This window comes from Talpa europaea (assembly GCF_964194135.1).
Source record: "Talpa europaea genome assembly, chromosome: 10".
NCBI classification, from domain to species: Eukaryota; Metazoa; Chordata; class Mammalia; order Eulipotyphla; family Talpidae; genus Talpa; species Talpa europaea.
In genome coordinates this window covers 8,892,559-8,910,644 of record NC_140077.1, presented here as the reverse complement: position 1 = coordinate 8,910,644, position 18,086 = coordinate 8,892,559, and the positions used below count along the sequence as shown (strand labels likewise).

The 18,086-nt window shown below is 37.2% G+C and overlaps 1 protein-coding gene across 1 annotated transcript in view; it reads right to left on the bottom strand.

Moving 5' to 3' along the window:
* Positions 1 to 4,767: 4,767 nt before the first annotated feature.
* The window catches only part of PDZD8 (PDZ domain containing 8), a gene marked incomplete at both ends in the record, with an annotated part of 61,386 nt that continues 48,067 nt past the window's right edge, over positions 4,768 to 18,086 (bottom strand). The window contains 2 exons of the mRNA XM_084244634.1: positions 4,768 to 6,968; positions 11,242 to 11,404. Coding sequence (XP_084100760.1) covers positions 4,768 to 6,968; positions 11,242 to 11,404 — 2,364 coding nt within the window. The remainder of the gene's footprint in view (positions 6,969 to 11,241; positions 11,405 to 18,086) is intronic.

The following is an 18,086-nucleotide window of genomic DNA, read 5'->3' as shown; positions in this document are numbered from 1 at the left end:
GAAATTTAAAAGGATAACAGCTCATGTGACATGAAAAACTGAGACTAGTATCTCTGACCTGTTTGGAGGTCATCCCAGTGTTTTCTAGGGATCTATTAATTTCGTGTTATCTAAAACTATTATTTTCTAGACTTCTGAAGGTTGTTCACATCAATATGAAAACAAATTTTAAAAGAAGATGAAGGAATGAAATTGTCTTATCAGGTAAAAAAATTGGGTGGTCAGGAACACACCCCCTTCCACAGGCAAAAAACTATAAACAAAAAAAAAAAAACCCCAAATCCATCTAAATGTCTATGTATTACTTCATCATCTAGTGCTTGTGTAATGTGGTTTTCTGAGCATGACAACATTGATGTGCCTTTTCAGTGTAACAGTAATTACTGTTAGTGAACATTGTCGGTTTATATCAAGTTTTGTGTGAGATATGGTTGGAGTGTGCAGATAGTGTGGAATGTCTCAAATAGTATGCATTAGTCTATAGTTCTGTAACTGTAAACAGGCTACCTAAAGTCAGTTCTTTGTTCAGCTAAAATTGTGTTTGTTAGTTTGGACATCAAGAGCAAAGAACATTAGAATAAAGACTCAATCTTATTCTCCAGGAAAGTAGCAATACTTCCTTTTGCTTTATGAAGCTTTCTGTTGGGCTTTGAAATGATTTCAAGTCTGGTTTTCAAGGCAGTGTTGGAAGCAAACAAGCTTCTTACTCACCTATTTGCAAGGGGCAACTTACACAGGTCTGCTACTTTGGAAGATGGCTTTGGAGGCACTCATGTGGCCAAAGTAGGAACAAGGCAGGATTGTTCTTATTTCCATAGGGTAGTCTTAAAAAAGAATGTGTAACAGATCATTTCTCTCAGCAGGTTTGTTGTTCTCCCCACCCCCAACACCATACAATTCATTCCTAATTTATTTTTGCCTTTAACAGCTTCAGTCTCTTCAAGTAAGACTGGCAAAAACATGCCTAAATGCTGCTGATCCCTAGGGATAACAAAAAGTGTTTCTCAGAATTGTTTTGGGAGCAAAAGAGATCAGTTGTATCTGAGGGGGAAAAAAGTTGTAAGGCCTTTTTGGACTAGTATTCTGGGGTTATTAGCAAGACTGAAAAGGGAGGCTTAAATTTTTTTTTTTTTTTGTATCAGAATAAAGAACATGCAGCTCCCTGAAGGTTTATTTTGAGCAGAAGTGGGTTCTATCTGTACCTAGCAAAACAGATATAAAAACCTTAATGAGGTAGCAATGGATGTTCTTTTGATTGCTGAGTGTATTTGTCAATGTCATGTCTTAGCTAGTTTACCTAATAAATCTTCTGAACACTACTCTGCTGTTTGTATTCCTTTACGAACCAGACATGATCACTGGGATAACATATACAAGACTGTGGCTATTTAATTAAAAACTATTCTCTGCTTACAGGCATCAGGTATAATACTTAAGATTAGTTTGAACCATACTTTCTGGCTTTGCAAAATCTGTCTTGAATTGAAATGTGTAACTAGCCACATCATGTCAATGTGGAAAAACTCCTCAGTTATCCTTGAGCAGCTCTGAACTTAAAATGTTTTCCTGATTGCTGTGAACAAGTATCTAATGACAATATCTGTAACGTGCAGCCATTTGACCGCGGGCCCACAGGCTCCTGGAAAGTCCACCAGACTTAGGGTATGTATTTGCGAATTGAGAGGTGAGAGTCCATAGTTTTAACCTGTGACTCAAAAAGGATTAGGGAAACCTCTTTCTACCCCCTTCTTTAAAGGAAAACTATGATGTCAATTTTGAAATAAAGACAATACATTTTAAAATTAAAGTGATTTAAAATTTATTGACTTTTAGGGGACTTAAGATTTTATTACCTTTAGAGTCAAATATTTTTCAGTTGCCTTTCCAAAACTCATATATTCTTAATTAAATTTAGAACTAGATAGTGCTCTCCAAAAATTTTTAGCTTGTGTTTTCTTTCAAAATCACAAAATGGCCACACAGTCATTCAACTAGTTCTGATATTTAAAAATAAAAGACTTGATATTAAGAAATATAACCATGATTCCAAACTAATGCTGATGTTGCTCAGCTTGAATATCTCAACCCAATCATTCATATAAATACCAATATAGAAAATACACATTGAATAGTCCTAATTACTAACAGCTAGCAGAAGCAAATCCATAAATCTAGTATTTGACAACTTATAGCAATAGTGAGACCAACACTTAATGCTTTTAGGCAATCTGCAAAATAGCAATTTTGTTTAACAAAAGTGGACTTTGTTAAGATTTTGAATGGCCAAATTATATCCGGTGCTAATTCCATACAGATGCAGCAATCATCTTTTTTCAGAAGTCATCAAATGAAGATGTTTTCTGGGGTATTTTTTACTACTTTTATTTTTAAGCTATTGATAACATAGCATAGTAGCAAGATTACATTAGGAATGTAATATAACACAGCTCTTCCCATTGAAGCTTTAGACCTCTCTCCCCTAGGCTGCTTGAAGCGTTCACCCTGTTGCACTAAGGTATATCTGTGACACCTCAACTGCCTCTCCCGGTGGATATAAAAATATTGCACTACATTAATGGTATATTTTACAAATAACATTAGCAGCATCACTGAGCCTTCCATAATTGTGGTTCTACATAATTTAAAAACTTTTTTTTTTTAATGAAACGAAGTTTTGCATTATTTCTACAGCTCTTTCAAATGCATCAGTTTCAGCAGCATGCTTGGATGTCACTAAAACTTCCATGATATAATCCATAAATACAGCCACTAACAAACACTCCGTCTTCCAGGTTATCAATGGTAAGTTATTTCTTTATCTTTTGATAAGATGGAAGTTGGTTATTACACTGGGCAGGCTGTTTCAAGCTTATGTTACAGAACAATTTAGCTTCCAGAGAATTTTGTTTTTGTATATAAAGACATATAGGAGTATTATTTTAAAATGCAAGCATGCTTATTAAATAACAAAATGAGGGATATACACAGATATATTTTGTTGTAAACTTGGCCAAGAAAGTTATTTAGTTTGCTATATTTCACTTAATAAGAAGATTAGCAGGAATGAGAATTGGCTATTGATTTTAAAAGTGGAACAATTTTTCTATCTTCAGAATTGCTTTTATCACCCATATACATCCCCTTTTTTGAATAGATTTTTACTATTCAGAGCACTTTTGCAGTCATGCTACTGTTTTCCTCACACCAATCCTGTGACGTAGTTAGACAAAATATGTTTTCTACCAGCATGGAGCCCTTTTTGTGGCTTGCCTGTGGTTACACAGTTCAGTAATGGCCAATGGAAGAACACCTGTATGGATTCCTAGGCCAGAATTCTATTTTGACATCCTTTCAGATTACACTAAGTCTTTTCCAGCCAGCTATAAAAGCTGTTCCATCTAATTTTAAATTCATGTCAGTTTCACTGTCAATTATCATAGTAGTTATCTACAAAAGGGAGAAAATACACACAAATCTAGTTCATATAGGCATAGAAAAAGTTAAAACTTCTATGGTACCAACAGAGGTCATGCTCACATGTCTTCCCTCAGCAATGCGTTACTGGGATCCATGCGACAGACCGAGTATCAGAGTAGATCTTCATTTTCAGAGAACCGGTCCCAATTCCTATGTATACTGTCTATTCTCTCTCTCTATTTTTAATGAATGAAGACAGTCTGAGCTGAGAAGCACTCAGAATGATCACCATTCCTTTAAGCCTGCAGGATGTCAGACAAAGCAATACATCAGTTTTACATGACTCCTCTCCTTCACAAAATTACCCTGCATGAAAATGTTTCTAAAACAAAACAGCAAAACCCAGATATCTACATGGTTATTTTAAGAACAGTCTTCTGAAGCTTCCACATGCTTTATTTCCTATGGCAGAACTGAAGATGAAAAATTATCAAAGTGTTTAAACTTCCATCTAAAACGAAAGCATCAGCATTTTGAAAGATTATATTTCAAATTCGTAATGGTTATTACAGTTTGTTTTTCAGTAATCTTGTCCTCGCTACAAAACTCTTGACCAACTGCATTCTATACTTCCTATTATGTCATGTTTTTCAATGCAAGCTCCTCAAGTTAATCACTATATTGTTCCTATACTTCAACTTTACAAAAACTTTCAAAAATATTCACAGAAGCACAGAAAGCAAGCAATATATGTAAAAAAAAAAATTTTTACTGAAGCTGCAGCATCTGCTTTTGTGTTACATTTGGCAAAAGCAAAACAAAAAACACCCCCCAAAGCCCTAAATTAAGAAAAATGTCAAGCAAGTAGAGATGATAAACTTTGTAACATAAAGTAAGATTCAAAACCTGTTCCCTCAATGATTGTTGTAGTCAGTTCAGGCATGCAGCAAATTTCTTGTCATAGTCATGATGGAAATGAAAATATTTCAAGAATCTGTAGGTATTCTATTTAACACTAATTCAAAAACTACGAGGAAAATAATGAGACATTACACATACATAAACATGAAAAGTTAGCTTACGTAATTTCACGATTAGAAAAAGTTAAAAATAAATTAGTAAAAATAAATTCCCAGTGTAAACTCAAAAAGCATAGCTATAAATGCAATCTGAAACAACCAATGTAGTGAACCGGTAATGTTTCTGCTAGAAAACTATCTCATTTTTGTTCTTACACAAGCAAATAATTGTGGAGAAGCAGGCCGAAGTGCAAGAGGGCTTAACATGGTGGCATCTGTGCTACTTCAGATGCACCTTTTCCTCAATCACTTGAAAATTTAAACAGACTTGTTACACAGACTCAGATGGGCCGAAGAGGTCATCTGACATGCTGCTGAATGGCTGACCCTCGATTAGTTGGCTTAGTTCACTATCAAGATCTTCTTCTGTATCATCTGTATACTTGCTCATTTTTTTGGAGGGCTGGTCTAACGACAGACTTTCTAAAGATTCCATATCTTCAATGCCTGCTCTGTAGTGGATCATAAGAAGTGTTAGAGCTTGTAGTCTTTCACCTGATTTAGCCAAAGCAGCCGAGAGAAGTGATTTTTTCCTTGTATCAGTTGTCTCTTTTTCTTCTCTAACAAGGGAATTATTATGTTCCAGCTCCTGATCAATTTCATTCTGTAGTTTATCCAGCATAAACTCTAGTTTCTGAATCCTTTCCTCTGTAGGGAGACCCCTGTACAGGTCACGGCCAATTTCTTTGACTGCAATGAAAACACTGTCATCCAGACCTCCCTCCTTTCTCATTAACTTTATCCCTGTGTTGTTTCCCCGTTTAGAAGGACTGTTTGGACCACAGACCTCTGTGTCACTGCCTTCGTTGTCGGATGTGTTGGGTGTGTGTTTTGGTGAGGGTTCTACTAGATCAGTTCCTGGTTCAGAAAGGCGAGTTTTAGAGACTTGACGCAAATTTAACAAACGAGAGCTAGTATTGATGATATGTCTTGTCAAACCTGTTGTTTTATTGACTGATTTGCTAGTTTCAGCATCCACACGAGGTGGCAGGCTCAGGAGGCTTTCTTGCCCTTCCAGCCTGAGGTTCTTCAGGGTCCGGTCTAACCGCCTATCAGTTGCTCCACAAAGGGGAGTCTCAGTTAGACACTTTTCCTGACATTTTTTATGGCAAACGTAAGCACAGAACATACACTGGGAAGCAGCTTTAGTCCAAACTTTTTTCTTACAGTAATCACACCAAGTTGGGTTCTGGAACTGAGTATCCTGGAAGCTGTGTTTATTTTCTGCGAAACCCACCTGCCCAACAAGCTGTTCCTCTTTAGGTAGGGGAGAGAGCTCTTCGACCAAATGGAGTTCTTTTTCTTTCTCTACGTTAGTAACTGTCTGGTGGGCTGCTTCTCCTTCTTTCAAATATTTGAAGTGAAGAGTGATGTCACCAAAGCAAAATTTGTCATTGAATCCCTTTTGCATACTCAGATTGCGCAGTGCGGTTCTGCTGACCATAGCCTTTGGCGACGGCGCTTCCAGCCTGAATTTGGAAAGGTATTCCATATTTGATGTCGCCAGGCATCCTAAAGCCACTTCTTCAAGTTTTAAACTAACATGTCCTAAACAGATGAGACCCCCTAATTTGAAAGGATCCCTGCACCACAGTGCAATGTTTAAGTATCTGTGACAGGCTTCTATGTCAAAGACACAGGTCGCTCTAGTTCTTGTCCACTTCCCTAGCTTATTCCGGTAAGGAATTTCTGGCGATTCCCAAGTCTGAGGGTCATCAGAAGCATCTTTAGCAGGGCAAGAGCTTTCTGATATACAATCTTTTGCCACTTCTTGCTTTGCTAAAAACTGCTTAGGTGTACCTGTATCTTCTACATGATCCGTATTTTTTGCTTGCTTCTCGGATTTATCTACTGCTGGAGGAGGTAGTACCTTCTCTGGTTTTTCAACAAGAACATCTGGTTCTGCCTGATTTGGGATGTCAGCAGAAGGCAAAGAAACTTTCACTTGTGGTCGTGGTGGCACAGGTGGTTTGAAAGTGGATCCTTGAGTGGATTTTGACACTTGTGCTGGGTCCGTTATCTCAGAAGTTTTTAGGGTTAAGGGTTTATTTCCTTCCTTGGATGGAAGTTTTGGTAGTGGTGGGTGACTTCCAGCAACTAATTTGCGATTTAAAACAGGTGATATAGTTCCAAGGGGCTTCACAGAAAGTGTGGTCGGCGTGCGTTTGGGACTATGACTTATTGACTGTGTGTCATCTCTGAACTCATTTTGTGCTCTAACATCACTTGCTAAGTCTTCAAATTCAGAATCTAGATCTTTGTTTTCAGCATCTACTGCCAAGCCAGCTGTTTCCTCTTCATAATTTGTTTGGCATGAGCTTGACAGAAAGTTTTCTTCTAACTGTCCCAAAGTATCTTGCAGCACTGCACCTTGATTGCTCTGGCCAACAGGTCTTTCATAATATACCAGCACTCGGTCACCAGCCTGCTTGATAAGTTTCAACACTTGCAGAGTAGATGTGATTTTCACACCTGTTTTAAGATTTTAAAAGGGAAAATATGTAAATTACTGCAATAAAAAATTAGTTAAATTTGCTAGATATTATTGCTATTACTCACGATCATTTAAGTAATGGAAAAACAATAGGGAAACTTCCAATATAGATTATTTGACTTTTGGATGCATCAGTGTACTGATTCTCAAACCCTGAATGAGCTGGTATCCTGGAAAGGTTCCTCTTTTCAAACCAAATGATTACATGAAACTCCACAGATTCTGTTGCAGGCTTCTAGCTCCTAATAACTTCTCATCTCTTTCATCCCTGCCATTATTTTTCAGTTTGAATGGAGGAAATGAGCAGAGTGGGAAATAGGAAAGGATTTTAAGATTAAACTTGACTTTAGAATGAAACTTTGATTCTATTGAAGGAAATGCTAAAATAATCCAGGGATTATAAATTAGGCAATGAATGATTCAATTAGGAGGCCAATGCTTGAAATACGTTTAGCAAAAGACTACACTATGAATAATGGATTCTTTTACAGATTCCTATTATTAGCTCTACTCATCAAACTAATCTTTTTCAGAACTGGAAAAAAGGGAAGGCATCAACTGCTTCAAAGTTCAACAAGATGGTTACTATCTGCATATATATCAGTAATAGCGAAAATTTCATTATTTTCTAATATGGGCTACATTAACATAGTTCAAAATTCAACAGGAACAAAAAGATGCACACACACACACACACACCCTCTGTCTCCTGGCCATACTGTCCCTTTTCTGAGGCACTCAGAGCTAAAAGCGTGTGTGTTCTACAGAGATTCTAGGTGTGCTATCATTTAAAGGTTGTATGTCTCCTGCCCTCTCCCACCCTCCCAAAGACAGTACTTACCCAAGCTATCCCTTTATGTAGGACTTAGAGAAAGGTGAGAAGGGGTCTTTGCTTCCCAAAGGTCTTAGGCCCATCCTAAATAAATCAAAGTAACATCAGCCCCCATCTAATAACCTGGCTTCAGCGTTCCTCAACTTCCACCCTCTTCTACTTCAACTGCCTGGGCGAGATCATGTGTTAGACCTGTCTGTCACGTGGGATATAGCCACATCAAAGATTTTTCACTTAGAAATTAATCTGATAATAAGCTCCTATTTTTCACCCTTACAATCCCATCTGGTAACTGGATGTGTTCTGAGGGAACTTCCATGTCCCGTCACTCCTTCTGTGCTCTCAAGGTTCCCACTCCTGATGTCACTTGTTTTTCTCGCTTACTTAGTTAGGTTTCCAGATTTCAGTGATGCTTTCCTCAAACGTTTGCTCTCCAGCTCTAGCTCTTTCCACTTCTTCTGTCTACCTATCTTTCTGCTCTCCAGCTTTGTTAAGCCCCACCATCTACTACCTGAACCGGGCACCAAGGTTATCTTTTTATTTTCAACATGGTGTTCAGCATTGCTTTGGCATTCATTTGCTTTCTCCAAACAGCTGTGCTTCCAGAACACCAGTTCAACCCTTTTCTATTGCCCTGAAGCCCTCCCTCCCTACTCTCTTTTACACTATAGATGAATCATCTTATTTTCTAACAAGATCAACAAGAAGCCACTTTCTCTCCCTGCCAATCATTTTTAGTATGATTCTATCAGAGAAGATAAGATATATCCCTTTACATGGACTTTGGATCTTATTGTACCCCACCTGCTTCTGGACTTTGCTTCTTTAATTATTCTTGCCTATTTATTTTTCTCCTTTCCTTTGCCTTGGTTTCCACGACACTGTACTAATTTGGTTCTGTCTCACCTTTCTTTTCTTTGTCATCATCTACACCTGCCTTTTAAACACAAATGTTCTCATGCTTTTGCCTGTCAGTTCTTTCAGCTCTTTTCTCTAATCACTTCAGTAGTTTCGACCTCCAACTTCTTTGGTTTGTCTCCACTTCACTGTAGTTTTACATTCACAACCCCTTCTGGATATCACCATCTTGATGCTTCTTTGGTGCCACAAATTCAGTGTAGATAAAAGTCCTCGCTGCCAGTCTCATTCTCCTGCCCTCACTAGTCCATGAATCAACTAGTCACTCTCCCAGTATACCAAATTGAATCCTGGAGAAAGATGACTCCATTCAGCTGTCAATTCTCACTTGGAGTCCTAGTCCATTTTCACTCCCTGTTCAGAACCTCTTAATCACTGGCTTTAATTAACAGACCTTCACTATGATCCCTCACTCAAACCTTACTTATTTTAATCACCAAACACACTGCTCCCCAGTTTTCCTAAAGCTGTGTCTCAAAAACCATTAACTCACAAACTCATCACACTGAAATCCAGAGTTTTCTAAAGAAGTTCTTTATGATTCACCCAGCACTATTACTTCTCTCTATTACTTCTGTTACTTCTCTCTAACTATGTCCCAGCAAAACTGTAGTTTGACATAGGCATAAATGAAAAATAAACCCAGCTAATGAGCTCTAGTAGGCCAAAACAACTCATTCTAAACCCCTTCTTTGTGACTTAACTCCTGCCTTCATCTCATCGCTTCCCTCACTACCAGGAAATTTGTAGAGATGCCCCTCTGCCTCTGAGGACTGGATGGCCAAATTTGCATTTCTTTCCTTTCGGAATATTTCAAAAATACATGTAAAAGTTGAAGAAACAATAAAAGCTTCAAATCACTGAGCTTCAAATATAACAAACATTTTGGGGCAATCTTAATTTCTGCTATCACCAATGCTATTACTAAATATTTTAAAAAATATTTTATCTCCATATAAACAAATTATAGCTATTAAAAAATACATGTGTATACCTACTCTATCAAATTACTTTTTTTCTAAGTGTTAGATATGAAGGATAAGTGATTTTTCATTCTGTATATATTTACATTGCTTGAATTTATTTTTAGTAATATATAGTTACTACTTGTGTAAGTGAAAACAAAACTTTTCAAAAAAGGATGTAAAAAGAAAAATTAACTTCATGCTGTAGGTGAAACCAAAACAGGGTATGTGTGGACATAAAAATTTATACTGAACTGTGGTTTTTAGCTGAGGAGGAATACTTCTTAACGTCTATGTTAAGCAACTGAGTAACAGATGAGGTCTATTTTATGCCTTCCCAGCCTCAAAATCTATGGACCAATGGCAGCATCTGAGAGCTTGTTTGGTATAGAATCCTGAGCTGCAGCACAAGATCTGCTGGCTCAGGATTCACATTTTAATACATGTATGGGTTCTTGGAATATACAAGAAAAGTTTGAGAAGTGCAATTTATGACATAATCAGGGATTTCTATATAGAAATGTTGACTCAGTTGGGTTCCAAGGTATGCAACTAAATAAGTTTCCTTAGTTTATTATTATGATGGATTTAAATCAAAGACAGTTTCTTTGACATATATCTAAGGATAACTGCTTGTTGGTTCAGGAACTGATCTTTCATTTATTGTGTTCGCTGTAAGAAGACACACCATTCTGCCCTCAGAAGAGCACTGTGCTCATCCACGTGTTCAGAAAGTCCCTTGACAAACTTAGAACATGTGGACCAGATGCTACAAAGGTCTGAAAAGGTTTGGATTTTTACTTTTTATATTTTTTGTTTTTAAACATCTTTGTTTATTTTCTCACATTATAGGATTTCTCCATTTTTACCCCATTGGTGTGCACAGTAGAGTCCTAATGCTTAGTCACAAACACCCAAGGATATAACATGACTATCTACGGAGTTTTTGTGGTCAGCAATCCAATTTGCAGGAAGAGATGCTAGTGACATATTTTCCTTCCAGCAACAGTGAATTAGGCTGCACTATGAATGACAACATATGAATAAATGGCTGGTCATTAAGAGACAATATGGGGCCACCAATATAGGGAGTAACAGGATAGTTCAAATACCCTCCTGGATAAGAACTATTATTCTCTCCTGTTCAGTACCTAGTCCTAAGTGATAGGGGTAGTAGTACTAACACAATCGATTTTAGGCCCCAGGTAGTGACGATGGTGGTCATACAGAAAGGGTGACTGTTTTCTTGCCCTTCTTTCACATTCAATAAAAATTAGAGGAGTAGTAGGTGTGAAGGAAAGAAAAATTAGGGAAGTTACAGAAAAGTAGTAGAAAGTACTATAGATTCATCGATTATGATTAAAATGACATGTGTTTTAAATTTAGTTTTTAAGGCTTCAAGATTTTTATAACAAAGTTATTACTTTCTTTCCATTATAAAAGTAACATGTTTATAGAAATAAAGGAGGAAGAGAGGAAAAACTCCTGCATCTATTCTCTGTAAAAGTAAAGTATACTGCATACTACTGTAATTACCTCCAATGGCAATTAGTCGATCTCCTCGTTGAAGATCAGCGATTGCAGCAGGCGAGTTTGGGGCCACAGTCTCAATTATGACATGTCCAGCATACCCGTCGGTTGACTGGACAAGACGAAGTGTAAGTCCGACACTCTGTAAATTCCCCTTTATTAATTCAACCTTTGGTAAGGAGGAAAAAAATGAAAATAGATTCAATAGTTTCATAGCAGTTGGAGAGAGGACAGTAACATGCTGGAACACTACAACTGTTGCTGACTTCTGCACCATGGTCACTATTATTCCAGATAAACAAAGAAGGGAGGAAATGTTTATTATAATAATCTTTTTAAAGTAACATGCTCAGAACGCACACTTGGACCTTCAAAACAAACATTGTCTTAACATCAGTGTGTCTTATTAAAGATCCATGCTCATCATATAATAGAACATTTGGAAATAAACACAAAGGCAAAATGAAACTACTCCTAATCACCATATCTAGTACTGTTATTGTACTTTCTAGTATACACAGCATATGTATTTTAACACAAAATTGAGATCCCATTATGAATATAATTCTATATCTTGCTTTTAAAAAATATGATGGGAATAAACTAAATCATCACATGTGCTCTGAACTTCTTTTATGGTTTACTGTTAAATTTTTTGTTAGGAGGGGCAAAGGACAAGAGTTTACATTTCTGTGTGATGAAGAGTTATCTTGTTAGTGAGATATCCTATTATAACTCATCAAGGTCATTTGTTTTCTAAAAAATTCCAGCCAGTTTAATCACATATTATCTGTGAATTAAAAAGCACACACACAACACATGCTATTTGTCTTTGAGTCACTGATTGAAAAAAAAATAGAAAGGACAGAATGCCACTTCTCTCTAGAAGACAAGAATTCAATCTCTGTTTATTGAGCTAACTTACAAGTCAGTCTAATTGTATTATCAACCAGTCCACATTTCTTAATTCTGTTCTTCAAGAATATCTCATAAAAAACTCTGCTAAATAACCTAATATCCAAATAATATCACTGCCTATATTGTACTAATATATAATTCTCACTTAAAAGCTAGAAATCCAATACTACCTATTAATATTGGCTAGTGAAAGAGCCCTTGCTGTTCTTTAATATGGGTGTTAATAGATTTTTGTAAATTTGCTTTTAGAATTACGGAGAAATGGGAAATATAGTCAAGTTTTTGATTAAAGAACCAACCAAAGCAGCCCTTATGAAAACCATCATCTGTCTTTAAACTTCCAAAAACATTTGTCCATATTCTTGCCTTATGCTATAGTAAATACCTTATGTTAAAAATGGTTTTCAGTTAACAAAAGCTTTTAAGAACACATTCTCTCAAATTCATGAACATAGTGCCAAAGGTAAAATTTAGAATGCAAATTTTTCTAATATCAAAAATTTAACAGCAGCAAGTGTGAAAAACCAAATTGCGTGAGTCTGACAAACCAAATTGTGTAAGCTAACTGGCTGGACTTGGAATGTGTTCTTTGTGATTTTTTGTTTGTTCCTGAAGAGGAATGGAGGTTGGAGAATGGAGTTACGAAAGGAATCAAGGCTAAACAGGTTTTAGTGTAATTAGGTTTCTTTATTTACTGCCTACAAATCACATACTTGCTTTGCTTTTCTTACTTCAAGTAAATCTTTTTTTAAAAAAAATATTTATTTATTTATACAAGCACTGGGTACAGTCAGAAGCGCAGGAGGGTGAGAGAATTCACCAGAGCCAGAGCGGGGAACAGAACAGGCAGACTTGAAGAGGTACACTGCTGAGGGGAGCAGCGGGCGGCAGGAGAGGTCTGCGCGCCATGTGGGACCCTCGCCCAGAGGCCGGGGATCGAACCGGTGCTGCAGAGGCCGCGAGCAGCTTCGCAAACCAGCGCTCAACCGCTGTGCCACCAGGGAGGCCCACTTCAAGTAAATCTTGATGTAAACTTTCCAGATGGAAGAGGAGGTAAGGTTTTTAGAAGGAATAATTAATAAAGGCAAATATAACTCCCCCTCCCATTTTTACTACTGTTAGAACAGATGCTCTTAATCTTATGCTTATACAGGACAGAACTTAAGATACTATCTTCACTTCCTTTTTTGTAATAAGCTAGTTATTTTTCTTTTAAGCGTACACTGAAACAGAAACTTAAAAATTAAGTTCTGACAGCGATTCAAATGTTTTAGAGTATTAAAACACCTCTTAATTAAAAGCCTGAAAAAACAAAGCTTGTAAAATAACAAAAATGTTATTTTAATGTAAAATTTAAGATGAGGTTATAAGATCATCCAAATGAGTCATGATTTTGGAACAAATCTGACATCTCCATTGGAAGCAAAAACACACACAGACATAGGTTGCGTGCTGTCAATTCCAACAACATCACATACTAACTTCTGTCCTCACAGAAACTCAGATGGATGCTTTTAAGTTCCATCAAAATCTAAGTGTTACCCTATTCCAAAAAATAAGATAGAATTAAGGCAAAGTTAACATCTATAAATCTTTGCAAACAGCGAACATTTGCTTTTGTTTCTTTTAGAGAACAAGGAAAATCTGTTTCGACAGTGTCCCAAGTGAGGATAGAGATTTCTATCACAACACTATCCCCTCTTAAACAGTCATCTGGAAACAGCTATAGAATTTGTCTCTAAATTTAGGCCAAATCCCCAAATCTATGGCTATCTATGTAAGCTATGTAAACTCCAAGGTCCTGAGGCCATTGAGAGCACAGGACCCTACTTTCCCCACAGGTTGGAAGCACTGCAATTAATAGCTACATACTTACTGGTTAGCACTACTGTGGAGAACATCTAAACTAAACTCCAAGACAGGTATGCAAGGCGTAATGGGAATGTGGGGGAAGTAAAAACTGCTCTTGGGTGAATGATTCTGAGAAGCTTTTCCGTAAGGAGATGGCATTTAATTTATGAATTAAATCATGAGAAGAATTTGAGCTTAATCATGGTTAAAGTGGAAGGTGTGGGATGGGCAGGAGTGGTTACCATTCTAGACCATGGTGAGAGTGTTAGAGCAGAGATGGAGACACTTCTCAGGGCACATCAGAAAATTAAAACTATCATCAAGATTGTCAACTGACATTTAATAGAAGTGAAAATTCCTAACTCGCTTAGAACAGAACATGTTTTACTGGGAAATAGCAGTAGCATCTCATAGGACATCTCATAGAATCCTACATATTCTGATTATCTTAAAAAAGTCCTCCAGGGCCTCCCTGGTGGTGCAGGAGGTTAAGATGCAACCTATGAAGCTATCTGCAGCCACTGCAGCACGAGTTCAATCCCTGGCCAGGGAGCAATCCACATGGCGCAGCAGACCTCTCCTGTCTCGCCCTCTGCTCCCCTCAGCAATGTATGTCAGTCTGCCTGTTCTGTTCGCTACTCTGTCTCTGGTGAATCCTCTCACCCCAAACCTCTGGCCTGTACCCCAGCTCTTAAATGCATAAATAAATAAATCTTAAAAAGTCCTCTAATATATTAACTTGCAATATATTATATATATGTATGTAGTTTGCAAAATCTATTATCTGTTTACTATAAACATGTTCCTTAAACATGTACCTTGTGGCATTACTAATATTTTATAAAAGGAGAAATGAAATTAATAATACTTATTGAAAACTTACTATATGTTTGGCAAAACATATATTAATGCTTGCCAACCTCCCCTCTCTTTGAGTGTCTCTGCAATCCCCCGACCCCCAGTGCAATGAGTGGGAACATGGCTCTGCTGCTCTGCCTCATTTGATGGTTCAGGGGCACACAACTGACCCAGCTGGACCCATCAAGAGTTCCTTCCTGAACTGTGGAAATTCACATTCAGAAATTCCTTGAATGGACTAAACACAAATATAACTGTAGGCATCTGTGTATCTTCATATGGTTTGGGAAGTAAAAAAAGCCAGTCTGCAGAGCAAAGAATAAAGCACATAAATAGTCAGGAACAAAGAAGACAGAGAGAGGCCTGGCAGTGGTTTAGTTCTCTGTTCTGAATTTATTTCTAAGGCTTGGATGCACTCCTGCTTTAATATGTGGCTCTAACTCTGACAAATATGAACAGAGGCCCTGACATCTGCCCATAGGATCCATGAAATGCCCTGGTATCCTCCGAGTAAGTATCCCTTTTTGCTTAACTTCGTTTTAGTGGGTTTCAAACATGATCTTGCTTAGCAGGTGTTGTGTTACACTGTCATACAATATTACAGTATACCCAGTGTGCTGTATTTATTAGAACGTAGCTATTAAAATGTAAAGTTACAAGTGAATTACAAAGATAGAAAGAATGTAAAGTGTTTTCTCTGTGGCTTAGCCTGCATCAACTGATCCGCATTTTGTTGAAAACAAAAGGTAAATTTCTACTGAAATAGAGATACCATTCCAGTAATTTTTATATGACATAGAAGAAAGTAGTTTATCAATTGTTTAGAACTGCTGACAGATGCTGACTAAATAGCAATTACATGACAGCTCATCACAAGTAATACATACAAGATTGCAGACAGCCTACATTTAACTTCATCAATAATGTCAGGCACAGGTTTAAAATTTCTAGCAGTATGTGCATCTATCCGTGGAGTGCAATTTAGTAAAAACACCAAGATAGCCTTTAAGAGCTCTGATACTCTGACATCCTTTTAGCCTTGTGGGGCCCAGCTGGGATGCCTTACTTTTACCTGGGGGGAAAACAACATATTGATTTTTTAATCTTTTCCTAACATGGACATAATTTTACAGAACGAGTAAGAAAGAGGATATATTTTAATAACACTTTGATATATTTCTTTTATTTTACAAACGGTTCTTTCCTATGTGAGCTCATAACACCGAGAAAAAAAGTAAAAATGCAAGAAAGAATAAAAGAATTATTAAGGGGAAAGATCCCAAATTATTTTGACCAGGTGTAGTCTGAATATTTTTTCATGAAGAAAGTTTCTCAATGCATCATGAAGATTATTTCCCAACTCCCTTTGCAATGGAAGTAGTAAGAGGGAGGTGTGACGTAAGACACAATCATCAGTACATCTATATACACAACACCAGTATTAAAACTGAACTTTTAACAGCAGGCTTTTAAATGCAGATAACCATTCCCACTCTTCCTGGCCCATAATATAAACCAGTAACTATTCTACCAGAATTTTCATATCACAATTAAAAGATAAAAGATGCACATGACCTTCAGACACACCAGTGCATTCTATAATGGCTCTCTCTCCAAATGTTGACATTTTCAAAAAATACCGAAGTTGACCCAAGAAATACACAATTTCTATCACTTACAACAAAGTTATTAAGGAAGACAAGTACTACACTAACTGATTCACTGATTCATTCAATTGCTTGGGAACTGTGTGCTAGATCTGGGGGTAAAGCCATGAACAGCACAGATAAGTGTCCCTAGCCTCAAGGCGGCAGCAGAGGTAAGCACGAGCTAATAATTACATATTTTTTTGTAACTTAATGGCAGACACTTAGCAGAAAAAAAAATTTTCAAAAAAATAAACTCAACATTTGAAGAATGAATAGGTGTTTGCAAGCCATGTCATGAGAAGACACAATATATCTAACAGATGGAAGGGAGGAGAGGAGAGGAGAGCTTGCATGGTGTATTTGAATATCTGAAGAGTGCTCAGTGTAACAACAATGTGACAAGTTCTGCCTATGTGAAGAGGGAAGGAGGCACTCTTGGTTCATTCAACTAAAAGATCTTTCCAAAGAAAGAAGCAATATGATACTATTCCCATAACTAATTTTATTTATATCATGTAATAAATGATACCTGAGGCACAGAAGACATCTGAAAGCATTAGCTAATGCTGCAATGTGACCGGAAACTTGAATGCAAGTGATGCTTAACACTTACTCTGATCCATTCTAAAAAAATTTTTTTAATCCCAATTTCATAAATATCAACCTAAGAGGAAGGTTATTTTTTGGTTTAAAAAAAAAAAACAAACCAACCCAAAAAGACAAATGCATTTCATTTTGGTTGCTGTCTATAAAACAAAACCTTTATAAAACATTTCATAAAAATACATGTATTTGTAAACAATTAAATGCTTCTTTCAGAGGCCACTACCTGACTATTCATATTCCCAAAGCTCAAGTACTTTAAACTTAAAATCTAAAGCTATAAAGCACAACTCTAGAGATTCTCCCATTGATACATTTTATTTATTTCAACCAAACCTGAATGCTGAGAAAGACGCACGTCATAATTCACTAAATGAACACTGAGGCCTTATGAGAGCAAGAAGTTCTTGTTTTTTTCCAGGGAACTGTGTGGTTTAGGTGAGCGAACAGGTGAGATGGAGAGACTGCTCAGGCCGACCCCTATTGGTAATTATGAAGACAGAACATTCGATTTCTGAACGCCTGACTGTAATTGACAAAATGCTATGAAGCACAGAAATAGGTCTGACTTGGGCAGCAAAGTTTTAGATTTGAGTTCCAGGTGGCTAGACCCAGCCTTGCTACTTGCCTGATCTCAGGGCCCATTTCGCAGGGAAGAAGGTATCTGAACTATATTTTTTCCACTCATTTGGGAAAACTGATGCCCAATTTCCCTTTCTCAATTCTTCCCTCTTCCATGTAATGGATAAAGATTCCCAAGCCACTCACCAAAAATCCAGGACAACAAGGTTAAACAGGGAAAAGAAATCACACTGAACACGGCTCTTTCAGGTGGCCAGGGACTGGATCATTGCAGACAGTGATGGCTGGACCCGCAGAAGGACTTCTCACAGGAGCTTTCTTTTTTGGGGAGCATGGTGATGCAAGATGGCCAAGTAACAAAACAGCATGTGGCTCTAGAAGAGGGAGGCC